The sequence below is a fragment of the Fringilla coelebs genome (genome assembly GCF_963513975.1).
Source record: "Fringilla coelebs genome assembly, chromosome: 13".
NCBI classification, from domain to species: Eukaryota; Metazoa; Chordata; class Aves; order Passeriformes; family Fringillidae; genus Fringilla; species Fringilla coelebs.
Window position 1 is genome coordinate 21137635 of NC_140039.1, and position 21638 is coordinate 21159272.

At 55.9% G+C, this 21638-nt stretch overlaps 1 protein-coding gene across 1 annotated transcript; it reads left to right on the forward strand.

The window, feature by feature from the left end:
- The first annotated feature begins 10170 nt into the window (after nt 1-10170).
- BHLHE40 (basic helix-loop-helix family member e40) lies at nt 10171-15183 on the forward strand. Its single transcript, XM_084214229.1, has 5 exons — nt 10171-10381; nt 10477-10546; nt 10772-10879; nt 11389-11512; nt 12531-15183. Exons 1-5 carry the CDS (start codon nt 10302-10304, stop codon nt 13388-13390), a joined length of 1242 nt encoding a protein of 413 aa, XP_084070355.1. The 5' UTR covers nt 10171-10301; the 3' UTR covers nt 13391-15183.
- The last annotated feature ends 6455 nt before the right edge of the window (nt 15184-21638 follow it).

Here is a 21638-nt window from a genome sequence, read left to right on the forward strand (position 1 = left end):
GAGCATGAACCTGGATGTGTTGGCTGGCCCTGGGGCTGGACCCCACTGACTGTTTTCCCAGGTGTTTGTGTGCCTGCACACCTTGCTCCGGCTGGAAAAAGGCTGGGAAAACCTGAGCCCTGCAGCCTGTGCCTGTGGGAAGGAGCCATGAGGAAAAGGGACTACTGGGGGCTCTGGCAGCTCCTGCCCATGCTGGGCAGGGGCTGGGGGTGACACTGAGGGGCTCCAGCAGCTCTGGAACCCAGCAGGGGCTTGGCCTGTGGCACTGTCGTGACCAGGGGACCCTTTTCCATGACACTGTATCACAGGGGTGATTCAGCAGCTTTCTAGAAATGCAAGGATCTAAAAGAAATAAAGAAGGAAGTTTTCCTTCTCTGTTTTCCTTCTCTGTCTCTTTTCTACGTTAAGAAATAAGGCAACTTGGGTTCTCCCTTCAGGGAAGAGGGAAATTTGGCACCAAAAAGCCCCTCCATCCCTTCCCACATCTCTCTACCACATGTCTCCGCTTCACTTCTCACTTGTTTTGACATCAAGTACTTTCCCCAAAAAATATTAGTCACAACTTGGGCTTCAACCAGCCAACTCTTAACCTTCCTCAAAGTGGTTTGCAGGGGTGACGTTGGTAATGTGTGATGGAGATGGGGACGGGTGGGTGGATTCAGTGTTTCTGGAAGGTTCTGCATCGAGGTTTGGGAGCCCCAAAGCTGCTGCCTGCTGCTCTAAGGGAATCCCAGAGGACCTGCCAGCAGATCCAAGGAGCTTTGGTGGGTCCTTGGAATAACACAAAGTGTGAGGCTGGAAAACCAGGACATCTGGTGGGGGTGAGATTGTCAATGGAGGCTGAATGAGCAGAGTATGAGTACGGTGTAAAGCTGACTAATCTGTGCTGGGGGGTGTCAAACTCGAACCAGCTGCCTAAAATCTGGGTTTGGAGCAATAACAGCTCTATTGAGCAGCACCAACAGGAGGGAAAAGCCCAAGTGGCATGTGGCATCAGGTATGGATTCCTGGGAATTCCTGGGGAGGAAGGGGTAAGGGATGCTTGGGTGAGGCAGAGCTGTGAAATCGTGTTCCAGGCACATGAGGAGCCTGCAGTGGCTGTGGGATCCAGGGCAAACCCAGCCCTGCCTTCCCTGTGCTTCCTCAAGTAATTATTCACACACCTTGCACCTTAATGAGAACCTGCTCCATTTTCTCATCCCTCTGCTCCGTGGCTCTTCCCTCATGGCTGCTCCTTCAGAGCTCTTTGCAAACCCCATCTGCTAAAGGGCTTGGATTTTCTTTTTAAAAGGAGAAATCATTGGAAATTAGTAGTTTCTCTGTGCGTTATTATGCTTATAATCCTCTAATTTAGTAATGGGGCTGTAATCACAGCCGTGCAGGGTGAGGAGCAGAGCCAGCCCAGAAAGGTGCCCTGGGGATTCCCAGGCACAGCATGCCTGGACAGAGCGTGATTCCATGGCAGGAAAGCAGGGAGAGAGAGGATGGAACTCCCAGTGATGGAAAACCAGAGTCAAACATAGCTCATGGGTGAGGAACCTGAAACAAGAAATGTCACCGTTGGGCAGTGGCAGAGCCTGTGTCTGTGAGCAGCAATTGAGATTGACAGCCCCATCCCTCCCCAAAAAGTCAAGAGAAAACAACAAAGTCAAGGGAAAACAACAAATGCTGTCCCTTTGCCAGGGATACTTCCTGCTCAGGAACATTTTTCAAGGCAGGTGAGTTCCCAGGATGCAGAGGAAGGTGAGGTCAGAGATGTGAGTGAGGCCCTTCCAGCCCCAAATCACAACCTGCTGCTCCTCAGGCTGCTGCCCAGCCCAGCCCATTCCCACTGCAGGATTTTCCTCCTTCCAACCCTGTAGTGAGGGAAATTGCTGCAAATATGCAATTTCCAGCAATTTCCTTTGCTGAGGGTAACGTGTGGTGCTGAGCCACACCCGGATAAAAAAACCAAGCAGGGACTTCCAGATTGTTAGACTGGAAAGGTGAGGGGAGCTAATTGGGATCTGCAGAGCCTGGCTGTCCAGCAGGAAATCCACCCGTGCTGGGGCTGGTGGCTGCTCAGGGAACTGCTCATTCCCACATCCTGCATCCTGTGAAAGGTGTCCTGTTGTGCCACCCTTCCAGGCTGCAAGGTGCTGGCAGCAGGAACCTTGCTCTCAGCAGAGCTAAACCCTGAGCAAAGCCTTGTAAGCACCATGGAAAGGAGACTGGAGAGGGTCTGGATGATGTTGGAGACGGCTTATGTTCCAAATAATGCTGAAACTCAGTCCCCGTGCAGGAGAGGTGGATGGGAGAGGTTCCCAGGGCCTGAAACCTCAGCCCTGATGGGCAAACTGGAGTCAGGGATGTCTTCGCTCAGCACAGCTGGCTCAGAGATCCAGGGAAAACCCTGAGCCTTGAGAACCAAGGGACTAGAAATGCAGAGCAGGGATGAAAATGATGAAAATGAGACAAAGTCGCCACTTCCCAAAACCTTCACAGTGAAGGAAACACCTCCCACTGTCTGGAGGATCCATGGGAATATTACAATATTTGTTCCAAAAACATGACTGGGTGGATCCAGACTCACTGACGCAGACACAGGCAGCTAATTGAATTCATACGTAGGAGCCCTGGACGCCATCTGGCCTCAATAAAACGTGGGTCCAGAGCTGCTTCTTAGCAGATGGTTCCTCATTTTCATAATCTGAAATCAAAAGATCATTTTCTATCTGGAGATCAAAGACACCTAATGTCTCCTGGTCGAGGGTTACAAAGTGAAACCTGTGCCCTCTGGTTTGGCATTTGGTGAGAGGCAGACGGGGGTTTTCCCCTGAAACCTCTGCTCAGGCTCCGGGCAACCACATCTGGGCAGCAGCTGCAGATGTTCACAGCTCTCCAGGGCTGGGCTTTGTTTCCATGATAGGGACGTGCAGTTTGTAAAATCAGAAGGGACAGCTGTAATAAGCTTGTGTGGGCATTTCTATTTCCCCAGACTACTGCACTATAGCCCATGTGAATATCTGGGGATGAAATGATTCCTTTTGCCATAGCAGAAGAGCTCAGAGCCTGAGTCTGACCTCTCAGAGCCCACCAGCCCTGCAGCCCTGTGTGTGAGGCCAGCACAGTGGCCACTCTGATGTGGTGGTTGGGGTGTCCTGTGCAGGGCCAGCAGCTGGACTCGGTGATGCTTGTGGCCCCTCCCAGCTCGGGAAATCCTATGATTTTCTGATGCCTGTGGGAGACACCCCTGCAGAGCAATGAGATCACCCTGGAGAAAAGGAGGCTCAGGGGGCACCTTGTGACTCTGCACAACTCCCTGACAGGAGGGGACAGCAAGGGGGGCTCAGCTCACAGGGAACAGGGACAGGAGGAGAGGGAACGGCCTCAATTCGGGAGGAATTCCTGCATGAAAAAGGTGGTCAGGCCTTGGCAGGGGCTGCCCTGAGAGGTCTGGAGTGCCCATCCCTGGAGCTGTCCAAGGAAGGGGGGGCTGGATGACAAGGCGGGGATCGGGCACAGCTTGGACTCGATGATCTCGGAGGCCTTTTCCAGCCTCGGTGGTTCTGGAATTCCGGGAGTCTGGGCTCCTCCTCGGCTGGTGCGGGTGGGTGAGCGCTCGCCTCCCCGGCGACGTCAGCGCCGCTCCGCCGGCAGCAGCAGGGGAGGAGAGGGGGGCGAGGTGCGCTCCTGTGGAAAGCGCTTCCACACCCACCCCGAGCCTCCGGGACAGACGTGATCTTTGCCACCTAAGAACGAGAGGTGTGTGGTTACTCGGAGCAGGTTGTAACAAATTGAGTCCTGCTCACAAACCTCATTTTCCAGCAGGTACCTGTGGGCTCAGGGCCGTTCTCATCAGGCCGGGTGGAAGCCAAAGGCCCTCCCGTGCTGCCAGCCCGCACTGCCCCAGCGCTCTCTGCATCTCAAGCACTGATGCTCGAGGTGAATATTTGCGCCGGCATCAGCTCCCAGAGGAGCTGGAGCTCTTCCCTGCTGCGCCTGCTGCAGTATGGAAATGATCCTCCCGGCAGACAGCTGAGTCCCACCTCGGTTCCCATTCACCTGGAGATGAAAGTGCTCTGGCTGCCAGTGTAGGCGGGGCAAAACTATTTAAAAACCTCATTAGAGAAAGTATTTGGGGAAGACAGCAACACCCTCAGTTGTGGTTTGCTCCAGGACTTCTCAGCCAGATCCCTGCTGATACAGAGGGAAGGGCACTATGAGAGACATTCCTGTCAAATACTACTCCTCGTGGGGATGCCTTGGGTGTCCTTTGCCTTTCTCTCTGTCCTGGTGGGCCGTGTTTTACCTAAACCTAAACGTTCCCCTCCAGGTGGTGTTTTGGGGGGCTGGAGTCAGGGCTATGTTTGGCACAAAGGGGTCCAGGAATGATGTAGGGAGGGTCCCAGCTCCGTGCTGGAGGAACACAGTCAGCAGAACTATGTGTGATCTTAATTAGGCAGAAATCCACCATGAATATTTCCTATTCCATTTAATTTCTGTTTGTGCTTATTTCAGCTGAATTTGCAGCAGGAGTAATGCCCAAGCCACATCTGGCTCATGATGCACATGGGATCAGACTGGGAGTTTGGGAGGAGGTGGATCTGGATTCAGAGGTTTGGCTTCTTATTTAGAAAATGACGGGTTGCATTCTCCCACGGCTGCTCCAGACTGCCCCAGAGCTCTATGATATTCCTGGCCAAGGGTTTTTTCAGTCTGCCTGACAAGGAAACAATGTCATGTGTATGGCCCGTCTGGCCTCGTGCACCTGCACTTCCCCTCCTGCCTTCATTTTCTTTGCATCCCATTTATTCCAAGGGCCCAAATATTCATTAAGTCCTGATGAGCTGGAGTGCCAGGACTCCCTTTTCCTCCCCAAACACAGCCCCCCACCCACCTTAAGCAGCCCCAGTTAATCCAGACAGCTGCAGCCCTCCCGAGCCCTCCGAGCGGGTCCCATGGGATCCCACAAAGAGCAGACCGAGCTAAGGAAGGCCACGTGCAGCACCTGGGGCTTGCTCGCCCTTGGCTCCACTCACAGGAGCTGGTGGCATCTTGGCAAAGCCCATTGGGTTTATAAAATGTGCCCCTTCCCAGAATCACCTGGAATCACAGAATCAGCAAGGTTGGCAGAGATCTTCAAGATCATCCAGTCCCACCATCACCCCTAAACCACGTCCCCCATCCAGACAGCTCTTGAGCACTTTCAGAGGTGGTGACTGCACCACCTCCCAGGCAGCACTGCAGCCCCAGCTCCCCACACTGGCCTGCCCCACTCTCACCTGTGCCCCCTGCCCTGAGGAGCAGCCCCTGCTCACCCTGTGCTGATGGCTTTTGCAGCTTGAACCAACTCCCCCCAACTCAGCCCTCGGGTGCCTCACACCCCATGGGCAGGGGGATCATCACACAGACCTTGTCCCAAAGCCTTGAGCTGAGAGGTCAAGATTTAGCTCACTCATATCCCCACATGAACTGCAGGAGGAACACACTCCTGGCCTCTTCTGTTGCCTGTCCCAGCTTTATTTTATTATTATTTTTAGGGGTGGGTGTGTAATTTTTTTGACTCAATTAGCAAGTTGAGAATATTCTCTATGTAAATATTTGAGTCAGACATGATGCAGTTCAGCTGTTGTTACCTGCATCCCCTGAAAGAACAACATCTCCCCAGCCTGGGAGCCTCAGTGGTGTTGATTCCTGCCGGGGTACGTGGGTGCCAGTGGAAAATAAATAACGTGGTATTTTCCAAGTGGCAGATCTGAAGGCACCCTGCTTTCCTTGCTTTGCATACTCACAGAGCACCATCCTCTCTGCTTCCCAGATCTGAAAGCCGAGGCAGAGACATCTGATGGGGCTCCAGCGCTGACTCACTGTTTGATGTGAGGCAGGAGGAGGGATGTGATCAGATCCCATTGTGCACAGCATCCACCAGACAACGCTAGCAGCGGGAGGAGAAACCATTCCTCATCCTCCCTGCCCCTCCAAACCCTGCTGCCACCCCTTGCTGTCCGCTGCCCCACCTGCAGCAGCCAGGATGTCACCTCTGAAATGGCTCTTGGGTTGAGGACTCCCATCCCTGGATGTGCCCGAGGCCAGGTTGGATGGAAGCAGCCTGGTCTGGGAGGTGTCCTTGCCCACGGCAGGGGTGGAACTGGATAACTTTAGGGTCCCTTCCAAGGCAGCCCATCCCAAGAGTCGCTGATTCCGTGGTTAGGCCGTGTGCAGGCAGAGCTGAGGCCTGTGCAGCCCCGGGGTGTGCCGGGTGTGCGCGCCCGGGGTTCTTTCTCACGAGATGGTGCAAGAGCCGGGGAGGAACTGGTTAAACAGCGTGAGCTGCCGGGGCTTGGCAGGGCATCGTGTCACCGGGAAGCCGGTGTTTTATTAAACACACTATCAAAGTGGGCTAAAGTCTTTTATTAATGTCCACAAATTCTGCCACTTCCAAATAGTTTCCACCTACATGTTCCTCCCACTGCTGCACTGGGTGCTGGCAAACATCTCTGCTCAAAGAGGGGAATGGCTTTCATTTGAATAGTCCTCGGGCGAGTTTCGCTGAGCGATGCCAGCGTCATTCCCGCAGCTCTCACGTGCCCGGCAGCGCTCCAGGGTCGTGCCGGAGGGAGGGCACAGAGACAACAGCTCTTGCTGTGTTTTCCCAGTGCTTTATCCAGGCAGAGCCCATGGCAGCCTAAACCAATGCAATTAGGCAGCGATGGATGCACATATTTGCAATATTAAATCTCGACTTCTGACTCGTGACGGTTCCTGACGGTTCCGCGGCGGTGAGCGTGGCCAGCTGTGCTATCGAGAGTCACACACAGCTGAAACCGCCCGGCTTCGCACCAAATCCGGCTTTTGCAACTCCCAGAAGGCTGAAGCAGAGCCTGGTGGGTGTCAAGCTGCTCCTCACACCCTGCGCTGTGCGGTCCCACGGTGTCCCTCGGGACCGGCCGTGGCTGAGGGGTGTGAGCTCTGCCTGGGACACTGCGGGTGGGAAAGGATGCGCAGCTCTCCTGGGAGCTCCCGGCTGGGCGCATCCCACACTGACCGCGCTCTGCAGGACCACAGACCCCATGGGGATGGAGGCGCGGTCCCCCCGCCCGAGCCTCCCGTCCGTCCCGGGGGCGGGAGCAGCAGCTGCGGAGCTGCCGGGCTCGGAGCGGAGCCGTCACGTTTGCTGAGCACAGGAGAGAAGCCCAGCTCTGTCACAGACAGCCTGGCTCCCGCAGGAACTTTCCCTGGTGCGGAAAGCACGGGGTGTTCCTGCCGGCGGCTCGGGGCCGAGGATGCCGAGGGCTGAGCGCATCCCGGCGCGTCCAGCCTCGGCAGGGCTGAGCTTTCACCTCCGGTGCCAGTAACCCGAGCCGGGATTGCTGGAAATGGGAGAGAGGGAGAGTCAGCGATTTGATTACAGGCCACAGGCACATGCCTGGCCTTCATGGATATATTAAGTAAGAGACATTTTAAAACAAAACCACCCTCAGTAACCTTATCGTAAGCTCGAATCCACAACCCATCTGTTAACTCCCGGCGCTGCCCACATAGGCTTCCATCAGACAGCAGTGCCAGGGATTTTTGGAACGTTTTCCCCCAAATCCCTGCGGTCGGAAGGGGACAGTCCCGGGGAAAAGGCAGATCCTGAGTCTCGGATTCCCAGCCCACCCCCAAAGCAGCCCCCAAACTCTCACCTTCTCGTGCCTCTGTAAATAACTGCAAATCCCCTTGGACATGAGCTGTCACGGTCCTGTGACTCCCAGCCCTGCTGGAGGAGCGCTCAGGAGAGCTGCTGCTGCTCCACGGATGGCTTGAGGGAATTCAGCCTTTTGAAACATTTTGTTACTGCCTGAGTCGTGTGGTGTAAAGGAGCCCTCCATGTAGAAATAATTCAGCAAACACAAGCGAGAAGGCGAATTGATGATTGCATCAGTCCTTGCTCATGAAAACTGATCCCCAGGAAAATGTAACTCAACTCTCGAGCAATCTCACTTGATGCCCAAGAATGCAATAACTTCATTTGGATCCTCCTTTTAGGGGGACTCCTAAATCCTTGGCAACGTCCCTTAAGGTCATGAGCAAATCCTGATATGGAGAATTGTTTGGCAAGCACGAGAACAGTAAAAGGGCTAAATAATTGGGGATTACCTCTGACCCTGATTTGTGGCTCACCACCCACTGCAGGAATGTACCGAATATCTGAAGGAGCATGCAGGAGTCAGACAATCCATGGGCATGAAGCTGTCCACGTACTCTTGGAGCCTGAACTTCAAATGCAGAGCAGGTTGGCCCCAAACCTCATTTTTCATTAGCAAAAGGCTGCAGCAAGCTCTAATTATTTCTGTTGCCTTGGACAAAGGGTCAGTGATGGGACAGATGAAAAATTGTCTGTGTTTTTTTCACCCTTTGTTTGGAAAATAACATCTTTGGTCTTGGGGGCACAGAGAGAACAAACCGTCTGCTCCAGGGCTCCTTCCTGAGGCTGGTTACGGTGCCCTGAGCTGCAGCAGGGGACAAACACATCAGCCCCATGTCTCCTGGTGGCTATTGCAGAGTCTGTTCAGTGCCTGCAGGAAAGAGCAGCTCTGCTGTGGGAGGTCACAGCTCGGAGCTGTGGTTCTGTGCTCCTCAGAGCTTGTGCCCAGCCCCAACTCCTCTCCTCCACAGTGCACCGGGGCTGGGGCACACAGAGAGCCTCAAGGTCCTGCCTGTGGCAGGGGGTTGGATTGAGATGTCTTTAAGGACCCTCCCAACCCAAACCATTCTGGAATTCCATGATCCTGGCCATAATCACCAGGTTTGCAGGCTCGGATGTCAAACACTGAGAGGACCATGTTGAGTGGGACAAGTCAAACATCTGTTTTGTGGGAGCCCCGTGTCGCTGCTACAGTGCTGTGTGTTCACATTGGAGGTGCTGCTGGGAGCTTGTAGGGGAGATTTTGGGGTTTTATAGACCTTACATTTATACCTAGCATCTTTCTGAGGCTCCGACTTCCCTTGGGATTCTTCCTGGTAACAGCAGACACCTTTGGATGGGGGTAAGCCTTAAACAGCCTGTCTCCATCACCCATGTAAAACCTCTCTGTGCTCTCATGTAGCACCTCCTGCCCTCAGATTCCTCCCAAGGTGGAGCAGCCAGGACTCTGCAGGAAATAGCAGCAGTGCTGGAGCTCTGCTGTTCCCTTATCTTGGTAAATGCACCTTTTATCAGCTGAGCCTGCCTCTACTTGCTCAGCACTCAGCAGGGAAGTGACCACGGCCCTTCAGGAGAGCTCTGCCTTGGCAGGTACACACAAACCATTATCATTGCTCAGCGTTGTGCAACCGCTGGCGTCCGTGGGCTGGCACGGGCATGGCATGTCATGGAAGGGTCTGGGCTGGAGGGGACCTTAAATTATCATCATCCCACCCCTGCCACGCACAGGGACACCTTCCACTAGACCAGGTTATTCCATGCAACACTTCCAGGGATGCAGGGGCAGCCACAGCTTCTGTGGGAACTCTGTGCCAGGGCTTCCCCACCCTCACAGGGAGAATTTCCTGCTGATCATAGAATCGCAGAATGGTTTGGGTTGGAAGGGACATTAAAGCCCACGTCATTAAAGCCCCCTGCCATGGGCAGGGATGATTACCTTTCACTGGAGAAAGTTACTCCAAGCCCTGGATACCCCCAGGGATGGGGTCCTACCACCCCAAAACTTCCCTGCAGCACCACCACTTCTTCCCCAGAGCCACATTTTATCGACTCTCACTTATTTTATTTTTTCCCCCATATTTCCAAACTTCCGCGGCTGCAGCTTTCTCCGGGTCCGTGTTTTGTGCCTGTGTCGCTTTGGGGGGGGGTGATTTTATTTTTTCCTCCCCGATCTCGGGACGCAGCAGCGGTACCGCGCGGTACGACAGGGCACGGCACGGCACGGTATGGCACGGCACGGTATGACACTGTATGGCACGGTATGGCACAGCGAGGCACGGCACGGCACGGCACGGCACGGCCCCAAGCCGCCACCTCCGGCCCCGCCGCGCCGGGACACACGTGCGGGGGGGCCCGGAGCGCCGGCCCCGCCTCCCTCCGCGCCGCCGCCACGTGAGGCTCATGTGACGGCGGGGCGGGGGCGCCGGGGCCGCCAGACGTGCCGGCGGTCACAGGGCTCCGCACGTCGCTCCCGTCCACCCACTCGCCCGCATTTAACCCGGCCCGCGGCCGCCCGCCGCTCCTCAGCCCGCGCGGCGCGGGCGCGGCATGAGCAGCAGCAGCGGCACCGGCACCGGCAGCGCCCGCAGCCCCTGCCCGCCCTGAGCGCCCCGCACCGCCCGCGCCCCCCGCCATGGAGCGCATCCCCAGCGCGCAGCCCCCGCCCGGCTGCCTGGGCAAGCTGCCCGCCCTGGAGAGCGGAGACCTGCCGGGGTAAGCGGGGCTCCGGGGGCTCGGGGGGCTCCGGGGGAGCGGCCCCGCCGGCTCCGGGACGGGGGTAACGCGCTGCTCTCCTTTCGCCCGTGCAGGCTGGACTTCGCGCACATGTACCAGGTGTACAAGCCGCGGAGGGGCTTAAAGAGGAGCGAGGACAACAAGGTAAATGGAGGGCGACGGGGTACAGTGAGGGGCGATGAGGTGAATTGGGGGTTAACGGGGTGAATTGGGGGTTAACGGGGTGAATCGGCCGGTGTGCGCCCGTGACAGCGCTCCCGGGGCGGGGGCTCGGCCGCTCCCGGCGCACTCGGGACGGGAGCAGCGGGGCCGGGCGGGCTGGGCTGGGCTGGGCTGTCCCCCCGCTGACCCGCTGCCCCGGCCCCGCAGGAGACCTACAAGCTGCCGCACCGGCTGATCGAGAAGAAGAGGCGCGACAGGATCAACGAGTGCATCGCTCAGCTGAAGGACCTGCTGCCCGAGCACCTCAAGCTGACGGTAGGTGCGAGCGGAGGCACCGGGCTCCCCGCGGCCGGCGCTCTGCTGCCGCTTCACTGCCGATCTCGAGTGGGTTTTTACTTTATTTTTAACTTTTTTTTTCCTCCGTGGTGCCGCACGCCCGGGCAGGCTGTAAGCGCGTCCCAAACTTCCCCGGGAGCTGCGGATCCCTGCGGGAGCTGCCCGCCGGGCCGTTCCCCCCACACCGCTGCCGGGCGAGAGCCGTCCCCGGCCGGGCTCCCCGGTCTCGGTGCCAGCAGGGGCAGCAGAACCGATAAATAAAACGCTTCTCTCCGGGCTATGCGGTGGTCAGAAAGTACCCACGGGGTTCCGTGAGAGCCTTTTCCGCAGCCTGCTTTTAACTTATTTCCGTGGAATGTTGCCGGTGGTGGTCCTGCCTGCTCAGGTCTCGCCGTGCCCGTCCTCCCGCGGCTCCCGGGAAGGCACTGGCAGCTCCTGCCTGCGTGGCCGAGCCGGCGGCGGGTGCCAACCTGTCCCTGTGCTCCCAGACTCTAGGTCACCTGGAGAAGGCTGTGGTTCTGGAGCTCACCTTGAAGCACGTGAAGGCACTGACCAATCTCATCGAGCAGCAGCAGCAGAAGATCATCGCTTTGCAGAACGGTTTGCAGGCGGGTGAGTGTTGAGCCGGCAGGGCGAGAGCCTGTGTGTGTGTGTGTGTGTGATGGGCTTTCCCTGGGGAGCCTGTGAAATGCGGTTGTGACACCTTGTTCCCGAGAAGGGAGGAGGCAGGAATTCTGGCCTTTCATGCTGTCATTTTCTCAGGCTTTGCTTGTGAGCTTTCACAAAAAAAGATGCATTGCTCAAGATGGTCAGTGCAGAGTGCCCTGGGAGTGGTTTGAAATTAAACTGGGTTTGAAGTAGTTCTAGTTACAGCCCAGGTTTGCTGTGAGGTTCTCTCCAAAGCCACTCGGTTCTCCCCATTTGTGTTTGTGAGCTTTAGATAACCCAGGCTGGTTTATTTGGCTGTTTTCTCTGGAAATAGATATAAATCTGCTTTCTATACACACCTTTTAAAGTTTCTTTATAACCAAACTGGCCTGTGCTCTGCAGGCAGAGGGGACCCGGTGCTTCAGCTTATCAGCCTCAGATGCACTTCCTCCTGCTGATTTCACATGTGGCTCTCACGTGAATCGGATACAGTAAACCCGAATTTTTCGGAGGCACCGTTCATGCCCCGGCAGCCACAGGGAGTGCAGTGGAGCTGCTGGAGCAGCCGAGTCCCCTGGGGCTGGTGGAGCTGCTGGCAGGGCCGGGAGCTCCCTGCCCCAAGGTGCAGGGCGAGGTGCACCCTGCCCTCCCCGGGGGTTTCCTGGAGAAGCCACAGCTTGACTCACTCCCCTCTCCGCACTCCTGTACCTGTTGAAAGTGGATTTTACAGTAAATAACAAAAAAGAGCAGGCAGCACTTTTATGTATTATGTAAAAGTGGACAGGTGGATGTTCCAATGGAATTGTCCATTTCTGCAGAAATCTGGGGATTTCTGTTCATAGAGTCCAGCTCGGCCATCGCGTTCCCCTCTGGCTGCGCTGTAACCCAAGTCCAGCATCGCCTCTGGCCCGCCTCGGAGCTGGAAATGGAACTATTTAGCATGTTGTTAATTTTTAATTTCTTTCTGTTAATGTTTCCTTAGGTGACCTGTCATCGAGAAACCTCGATTCCAGCCAGGAAATGTTTCGATCCGGTTTCCAGATGTGTGCCAAGGAAATGCTGCAATACCTGGCAAAGCACGAGAACGGCAAGGAGCTGAAGTCGTCACAGCTGGTCAGCCACCTGCACCGGATGGCCAGCGAGGTGCTGCAGGGCGGGGCCGCCCGCAAGGCCGGGGACATCCCTCCCAAAATGCTGGACCTGAAGGAGAAGCCGGCGCCCCTGGGCGCGGCAGGAGAGGGCCACGGGAAGAACTGCGTGCCCGTGATCCAGCGGACATTCGCTCACTCCAGCGGGGAGCAGAGCGGCAGCGACACGGACACGGACAGCGGGTACGGGGGAGAGCTGGACAAAAGCGACTCCAAATCGGAACAGCCCTATTTCAAAAAGGATACCGACCTCAAGTACGCTGTCCAGGAGAGAATAAGCTCTATTAAGCAAGAGACTGAGGACCCGCCGGCCAAAAGGAGCAGGCTGGAGTCGCCGCAGGACGAGGGCCCTTTTGGCAGTGACATGATGGGCTCTGCCGGCGGCTTCCTGGGCCCCCACGCTCACCAGCCTCCCCTGTGCCTGCCTTTCTACCTGATCCCGCCGTCCGCCACCGCCTACCTGCCCATGCTGGAGAAGTGCTGGTACCCGGCCTCGGTTCCCGTGTTGTACCCCAGCCTGCCGGCCTCTGCCGCAGCACTGACGGGCTTCATGAACCCCGACAAAATCTCCCCCCCTCTGCTGATGCCCCAGAGACTCCCTTCTCCTGTACCGGCCCATTCCCCCATCGACTCCTCGGCTCTGCTTCAAGCTTTGAAGCAGATTCCTCCTTTGAACTTGGAAACCAAAGACTGAGCGCAGTGTGACTGGTTTTTCTCTTTTTTTTTCTTTTTTTTTTTGGTTTTTTTTAGTTTGAGAGACTATTTCACTTTTATATATTGGCTGGACTGAGGTGTGGGGACGAGGTTCACTGTGCGTAGGAAGCTAAATCCCTTTTTCTCTGACTTGTTAGGTAGCTTGGAGAAGGATGAAGGATGCGCCCAGGTTAGCGATTAACAACTACTTCCAAAAGATTAAAGAAGGATTTTGTGCTTGGCCCCTTCCCTTCTTCCCTCTCCACATCTACAGAGCAACAGTTGACTTGGTCAGCTGCGAACCTATTGCAAAGCTGTGAAGAAATATTCCATTGGGCAGACCTGGTTTGAGGGTCTGTGAATACAAAATACGTGAATATAAACCACGGTACTTCCCTGAGCGGCTCTGGAGGCGACGGCCCTGCTGGCTCATCTGAGCTGGGCTGCTGTCCCACTGACCCTGAGGATGGGGGTGGTGGTGGTGGCAATGCCACCGTGAGCACAGCAGGCGCAGGGCAGTGGTCACTGTGCTGTGGTGGTGGCAATGCCACTGTGAGTGCAGGAGGAGCAAGGCAGTGGTCACTGTGGTGGTGGCAATGCCACCATGAGCACAGCAGCAGCAGGGGCAGCAATGTCACCAGGAGGAGCAGGGTAGTGGCCACTGAGGTGGTGGCAGTGCCACCAGGAGGAGCAGGGCAGCGGTCACTGCCTGGTCACACACAGGTCGGGCAGACAGACCTAGGACGGGTTTCTCTCCACACCTTTGCTGATACATAGATATTTTTTTAAGAAATAAAAGGTAGCTGCTGCTTGGAGCTTTCCATGGTGTACATCTAATAAATAAATTAACCTGCGCCCTTCCTGTAACTTGAGCTGCTCCGTTGGGCCGGGTCGGGAGGAGCTGTCCCTGGATCGCCGCTGCTCACCTGCTCCTGCCGCCTCTCCCTGCCGCGCCGCCGCTCCCTCGGGAGTCCCCGCGGCTTTCCCGGCCCGGCTCCCGCCGGAGGGAGCGGTTCGGCCGGAGCCGGCAGCGCCATCCATCCCTGCTCAGCGTGCCCCGGCAGTGCCTTTGGAGGACGGCGAGGCTGGGATTGCCAAGGAGCCTGATCCCGGCAGGGTCTGAGCAGCTGGATTCCTCCTGGCACACCTGGCTCACATCCCGTATTAAGGGGAGAAGGGGTCGAGTGGTGACTCTTGTCCTGTGAACTGCAAGGGGCTTTCTCCACAGAGGAACGTCCTCTCCAGTTTAGCTTCTTTTTAATTAAAAACCCCCAAACTTCACTGCTAAAGGCAGTGCTCTTTGGTGGTTTTTTCTTACTGGTTTTGAGAACTGGTGAGAGCAGAACCCCTGTCTGGATCCTCATGTCACCCTCCCGTTGCACCAGCTGTTGAGATGCACTATGCTTGATTGCAGATTGTGTTCTAACGTTTATTTTGTTGTTGGTTTTTTGGGTTTTTTTGGTATACAGTTGTTGCCTTTATTTGTAAAATCCTGTTATAAATATATATATATTATATAAATATATTAAAAGTTAAAACGTTTCAGATGTCTATTATTTGTATAACTACTTGAGCATAAAGAAGTGAGAAATATGAATGTATTCTTGTTTCTGGGTTGTCTTTTTTTTTTTTTTTGAAGAGAAGAATATTCCGTTTTTCTCTCGGGAGAGGTACAGTGTTTATATTTTGGAGCCGCCTTCAAGGTGGGATATTGTACATATTTTTATCTTGAGTAAATGTTAAGTAGCTGTTTAAAAATGCTTAATAAAATAATTCTTTTCCTGTGGAAGATAAGGGTTTGCCTCCTGTGCTTTGAAATGTTTGAGCAGGGTCATTCCATGGTCTGGTCCCGCAGGGGGTGACACAGGGGGGAGCAGGACCTTGGGGTGCAGGGAGGATGAGGGATTTTGGGGTGCAGGGGGGAGCAGGGCTCTCCTTGCTCCCCCCACAGCTCCTCTGCTGTGGGTGCCTGAAGGAGCTCAGGGTCCCATTACCCGTGTCACCAGGGATATTTATGTATTTTAACTCCCTTGGCACCTTCAGGGATTTTTTTTCCTTCCAGACTCGAGGGAGGTGCCAGGAGAGCCTGGCTGGCTTTCCTGCTCTCTCCTGATGTCACGTTGTGCTCCCTGTGTCTGGCATTTGGCTCCTGGGCCCCAAGCTCTTTGGGGAGGAGGCAGCCCCTCTCCCTGGAGGATGCAGAGTCTCCAGAGGCTTTGCCCAGTTGCTGGAGGAAAATGGACTTGCTGCAAACTGGTTTTCCTTCAGCACCCTCAGCCTGTGTCTGAGGTGCCCAAGCAGTGCCAGGGATGGTGCCCAGCAGGGCCCTGGGGCTGAGGGGTGTAAGGGTCAGCTCCTGCCTTTGTGGAGTGATCCCTGCCACCCCCACATGTCCCAGGTGTCCCCGATTTGGGAATTCCAGCTGGCACTGTGGGTGGTGGAGCAGCCTGCTGCCTCCACTGCCATGGAGCCAGAGGGTCGGGTCCTCATCCCCCCACGGCTCCCTCCCAGCCTCTCCAGCAGCAGTGCTGGTTTCTGGTCTCCAGATGAAATGACAGCAACCCCAAACCTCCTCCAAAGGCAGAGGAGAGGTGAAACAAAGGGATGGGTGGGAGCACTCTGTTTCCCAGTGGTGCTGCCTGTGTGTGGATGGGGACGGGCAGTTCTGAGGGGGTATTGCGGATTTTCACTGCAGATGAATCACAAAATGCAGGGAGTGGTTTAAGGGTCCAACTGGGCCAGAACCTCTTAGGCCTGGGCTGAGCATCTCCAGGACCCCACATGGAGAGGCCAATGCTTCTGTTAGACTGTGGTTAGAACTAAAGAAACCTTAGCTTAAGTAATGCTAGAAAAAGTGCTGCTTGGTTTAATATGTTGGGGGTCCCCACATGTCCCAGCATTCATGCTACCTGTGCTTTAATTAGGGCTAAATATTGATCTTACTGAAGCTGACTGTGACAACCCCATTTGGGGACAGCATTTGGTGCTCAGTGCAGAGGTGTCTCCAGCCTCGGGACGCCCTGGATTTCTGGCTCCTTTCCATGGCTCTCACTCCCCTTTGGTCCTCATATTCTGACCCCCTTTGTCCTGTGGGACAACTTGCGGGATTTCCAGTTCCTCAGTCTCAGAGGAAAAAAATTGCAGAAGAAGTGGAAGAGAGAACATTTACTCAGGAAGCAAAAGATTATTATGGGCTGGGAATTTTCTCTGCCCCCCTGGCCTGGTGCCAGCAGAGCAGGTGAATTCTGTGGGGCAGAGTGGGGCAGGGGCTGCACCCGTGGTGGCACCGGGTGGGCACCCAGCAGCCCCTCCCAGCCCTGGCAGAGCTGCATCCCTGGGCTCTCCATCCCAGCCCAGGAGGAGGATGGATGGATGGATGGATGGATGGATGGATGGATGGATGGATGGATGGATGGATGGATGGATGGATGGATGGAGGGGCGACCCCCGGCATGGCGCCAGCCCGGGACAGCCCGTGCCGCCCGCCCCGCCGGGGTGTGCTGAGTTCCCGGGCTTGTTTTCATGGTCTCACCCAGCTCTGACCTGCCTCAAATGTTGACACAATGTCACGTTTCCGACTGCAGTCTTTCATGTGCAGCCGGAGGCTAAATACGGCTGCTGGTTCCTGGAAAAAGACGTGCCTGGCACCCTTTCAGCAGAAACCCGATCCCCATGCAGGCTTGGCACAACAGCTGAATAACACAGCAATAACTCTTTCAACAGCATTTCAACCCATAAATAGGGCTTCCCGAGCGACTCCTTGAAGTCAGACAAGGAGGATACAATGATTTTGGGCAAAAAATTAAAAAGAAATGAAGTTGGTGTGCGTGAAGAGCGGGTGGGAGGGGGCAGCGGGGTCAGGCAGATCAGAGGGTGCCGTGGAGGTGCTGAGTGAGGTTTGCTGAGTGGGAGCGCAGGATTGCCTCAAAAGGAAAGAAATGCTCCTGAATTTTTTAATGTCTCAGTCCTGTTTCATACCAGCCCTGTGGAGGCACAGGGAGAGCCTTCCTGAGAGCCAGGGCCTTTCCTAACCCCGGTGAGGACACACAGACACATAATTTTAGCTTTTCACCACCTGTTTGGAAAGCTCCCGTAGCCGGACACTGTGCGACTGGATGGTTTTTACAGGCATGCACCCCGGGAGCTGCTTATTTGCATTATGCATGGACCAGGGCCTAAAATAATCTGTAGTGACGCACATTTTTTTGCTGTGATTTTCGCATTCCCCCCCCCTCCCCACCGGCTTTTCCAGGACTCCGTTTTTCTGAACGTGCCGTGACTTTTGAGGACCACGCGTGGCTGCCCAGCCCCGGGGGCTGCCGGGCCCTGATTCAGCAGTCGGGCTGAGCTGCCCCGGCCCTGCTCCCCCGGCCGTGACACTCGAAGGGAGAGAAGAGAAGAGAAGAGAAGAGAAGAGAAGAGAAGAGAAGAGAAGAGAAGAGAAGAGAAGAGAAGAGAAGAGAAGAGAAGAGAAGAGAAGAGAAGAGAAGAGAAGAGAAGAGAAGAGAAGAGAAGAGAAGAGAAGAGAAGAGAAGAGAAGAGAAGAGAAGAGAAGAGAAGAGAAGAGAAGAGAAGAGAAGAGAAGAGAAGAGAAGAGAAGAGAAGAGAAGAGAAGAGAAGAGAAGAGAAGAGAAGAGAAGAGAAGAGAAGAGAAGAGAAGAGAAGAGAAGAGAAGAGAAGAGAAGAGAAGAGAAGAGAAGAGAAGAGAAGAGAAGAGAAGAGAAGAGAAGAGAAGAGAAGAGAAGAGAAGTGCCCTTGTGCTCCGCCTCGGCTTTCATCTGCAGAGCGTGTAGCTGCAAGTGCGGCGTGTTTACAAATGCAGGCATTGCAAGATCCCTTGAACTGTGTCCTAGTACAAAAGAGGCTTTGAAACGAGAAACACGTTGTCATGGCATGTTCCAGGCCAGCAGCACCAGACTGAACCAGATAATTGCTGTTTCTGCTTCAGCGTGGAAAAAGCAGCAGGTCTTGAGCAAGTCTTTTTTTCCCCTTAGACATTTCGTGTGATGCTCGGGGTGGGAGGAGAGGGCCGGGAATGCCCGGGCAGCGGGGGCAGAGGCGGGATGAGCTCCCCAGGGCTTGCCGGCAGAATGACTCTGCTGGGCTCAGCCCTTGTAACCGTAGCCCGCGGGGCTGGTGACACTGACCCTGGCTATGTGACACGGGGTGTCCGTGTTTTGTAACCCTGGCGCGCTGCCGGGGCCAGGAGATGTGGCTCTCGCTGCTCCCTCGTGTTCCAGACCTTTCCCACTGCCCTTCTGCCGGCGGTTCACGGCACTTGAGAACTCTCCCGGTGCCTCGCAGTGCCAGGGAGAGCTGCTAATTGCAGTGAGCACTGCTGGCCCTGGGCAAGGCACCTCTGGGAGCACTGGGCACGGCTCAGGGGTGCCTGTGCCCTGGTGCCCTCACTCCTGAGCGTAAGAAATGGAGGATAATATTTGTACTTATTTTGGAATAATTTATTTCTTAGACATGTGTGTTTCTTGCAGGTGTGTTTCTGCCCAGGCACATCACTCCGTGGAGGCTGTTATTGCCATCACAGCCAGGGCCTTTGGAAAGGGCCAAGCAGGAAAGCTCTGCCTGGGAAGGGTTTTTCACCACATGTGCCTTGCTAAAACTGCAAACAGAGCAGTCTGGGTAATACCACACAGCTGATGGAAACAGGAATGCCTGGAAATAAAAGGCAGCTCCCCCAGCTCCTCTTGTGCTTGTTGCTGTCCTTGGGCTGCTGGGAGCTGGCTGGGCTCTGTCCTGGGCTAGTTGCCCCTGGCTTCCAACTCTTTGCACCCACACAGGGGCAGGCCTGGCTAAGCAGGTGGGTGCTTGCTCTGGGGTGGCCCCTCGGTCATCTCAGCCCTGCCCGTGTCCACGAGTGACCCTTTGTGCAGTGACAGTGCTGATGAGAAAGGGCTGGCTTGCCATTACAGCCCTGGCCTTGCCCCCAGTGCTGCACTTTACCTCCTCTCTGACCCCTGCTCTTTATCCCAGTACCCAGGAGGGGCTCCCACGTTGTTGATTTCTGAACACCAGCTCAGCCCAAGGATGATGGCCACAGTCTGTGGCTGCCTGAGCTGTCTGACCAGAGGAATAATTAGTTTCTCTCTGGAGCACAGCTTTATCCTCCCTTCAGCCCCTGGTGCTGCTGAGGTACAGCAGCACTCCCTCCTCTGTGCAGCTCTCTGGTCACCTCTGTGCCGTGGCAGAGAGAGAAAAGGCCGAGCTCTATCCTGCTTTGAAAGGACTGATGAATATGCAAACTATCAGGGCTGAAATATTGCTTATCCACGTCACGAGGAGTGCACGGAGCTCTGCTGGTGCTGCTGCCTGAGGATGTGGACACCACCAGAGTGCAGCTGAGCAGCTTAGGGAAGATTTAACTCTTATTTCTATTCTTGACACTGAATCATTAGTAAGGTTATGGCTGTGTTGGGGGCCTTTCCCAGTGCCCTCCTCCTGCTGTGGCAGGGCCTGGGGACCTGCTGCTGGGGTTTGACTGCAGCTATTGATCAGGGTAAAGCTCCAGCCCCAATGGGAGCAGTCACTGATGATTATCTTGTGGTATTAGTGCACGTATTGTGAAATTGGTGTGATTTGAGATGAAATGTGACCTATGGGCATAGGCAACATGTTCTAATGTATTCAGAAATGCCAGGGCTGACGAGCTATTGCTGCTGGTACCACACTGATTAAACCCCAGCTCACTCTGCTCCCATTGAAATCAGTGGGAGGTCTGTCATTGCCTTCCGTGAGTGCTGGACTGGATCCAGGCTGCACTTCATGGGATGCATTATTCCACAGGATTAGAGAGGCACAGGGAGTGGGATTCCTCTCTCTCATTGATCTCTCTGCTTAGATGTTTGCCTTGGAGCTGGCTGGGGCATGAAGCACCCGGCCTGGTTTTGGTGTCAGCCCAAGGAGGAGATGAGTGGTGTTTGCTCCCGAAGGTCTGCCAGGGCTGCTCTGGGAAAGGTGAGGGGCTGGGCAGCCCCCTGTGATCCAGAGCTCCTGGTGGCATGGGGATAAAGGAGGCAGGGTTCTTGTCAGCATTGCCTGTACCCAGTGTTTGACCCACCAGTGCTGGAGTCCTGGCTCAGGAATGAAAACCCAGTCCCCCCAGAAGGGTCCTGGCTCTGCACATGCTTGTCAGGATGTGGCTGGGGAGGGATTTTTTCAGGTTCTTGATTTCAGACAAACGTTTGACCTCAAAGAGGTGCCAGTTGCTCCGGGGCTGGATTCCCCCATGGCATGGGAGGCTGCTCGGCACCTCTCCCGGCCCATCCCAGCCCTGCCACACTGGCCCCGGGCTGAGCCTTTGGGTGGAGGATGACTCAGGGCCCCGTGGAGGGAGGGGGTGGCAGTGACCCCCCCAGTGCTGCTGGGGAACTGAAGCAATCTGTTTATCATGGAAAAACTGCTCTTTGCAGCAATTCAAATGGAAACTTCCCAGAATGAGTGTTGCAGAGCTTTCCCCTTGAATCACCGGGCCTCCCAAGGGCCGCTTTCTAAGACGATGCCCTCGGGAGAGCTGTCACCGTCCCTGGTCCCTGCCGTGCGGGGAGCTCCCTCCCGGCAGCACAGCCTCTCCCGATCCCTCCTCGGGCCCGTTCCCATGGGAGCAGCTCCCTTCCCCAGGCGGGACAGCTACGGGACCGCCGCACACGGGTGTGCCCGGAGCCTGGGGACCAGCCCGGCGGAGGCTCCCGCGGCAGCACCCGCTGCCATCCCGCCGGGCCATTTGCCTCTTTTCCCTTCCCTCTGGCTGCCCATCACCTTTTCCGTGGCTGAAATGAGTGTCCAAAGGTCACGGGGAATTCAGCCGCTGCCGGGAGCTGACGGAGCCGGGTGAATAAGGAGTGAGTGAGTGAGTGAGTGAGTGAGTGAGTGAGTGAGTGAGTGAGTGACGCCTGACTCGCTCCGCTCCCCTCCCGAGGCTGCCTTGCCCCCCCCGTGCCCGGCCGTGCCAGCCCGGTGCTGTGGGGGCACGGAGCCCGTGTGGTGCCCCCGTGCCGTGCCCGCAGCTCAGCACGGGATGCTCCGGGCAGCGGGCACGGCGCAACCACAGCTGTGCGTGAGCCCTGAGCTGGCAGCCGGGCAGATCCGGCCGAGAGAGCCGCGGGATGCGTGCCACAAGGGGCGGGAGGCAACTGAGGCAGGCAAGGGGCAGGGAGGGACGGCAGGTCCGGGCACCCTGGTGATCCCACTGCCACCCGCGGGGCGAAGCTGCTGATTTTTATACATTTATTCCTGTC

Excerpts from the sequence above, each read along its gene's own strand:
- BHLHE40 (XM_084214229.1), top strand. The coding sequence starts at position 10,302 with ATGGAGCGCATCCCCAGCGCGCAGCCCCCGCCCGGCTGCCTGGGCAAG. Across the intron at positions 10,547-10,771 it reads AGAGGAGCGAGGACAACAAG|GAGACCTACAAGCTGCCGCA; the intron begins GTAAATGGAGGG and ends CCGGCCCCGCAG. Across the intron at positions 10,880-11,388 it reads CCGAGCACCTCAAGCTGACG|ACTCTAGGTCACCTGGAGAA; the intron begins GTAGGTGCGAGC and ends CTGTGCTCCCAG.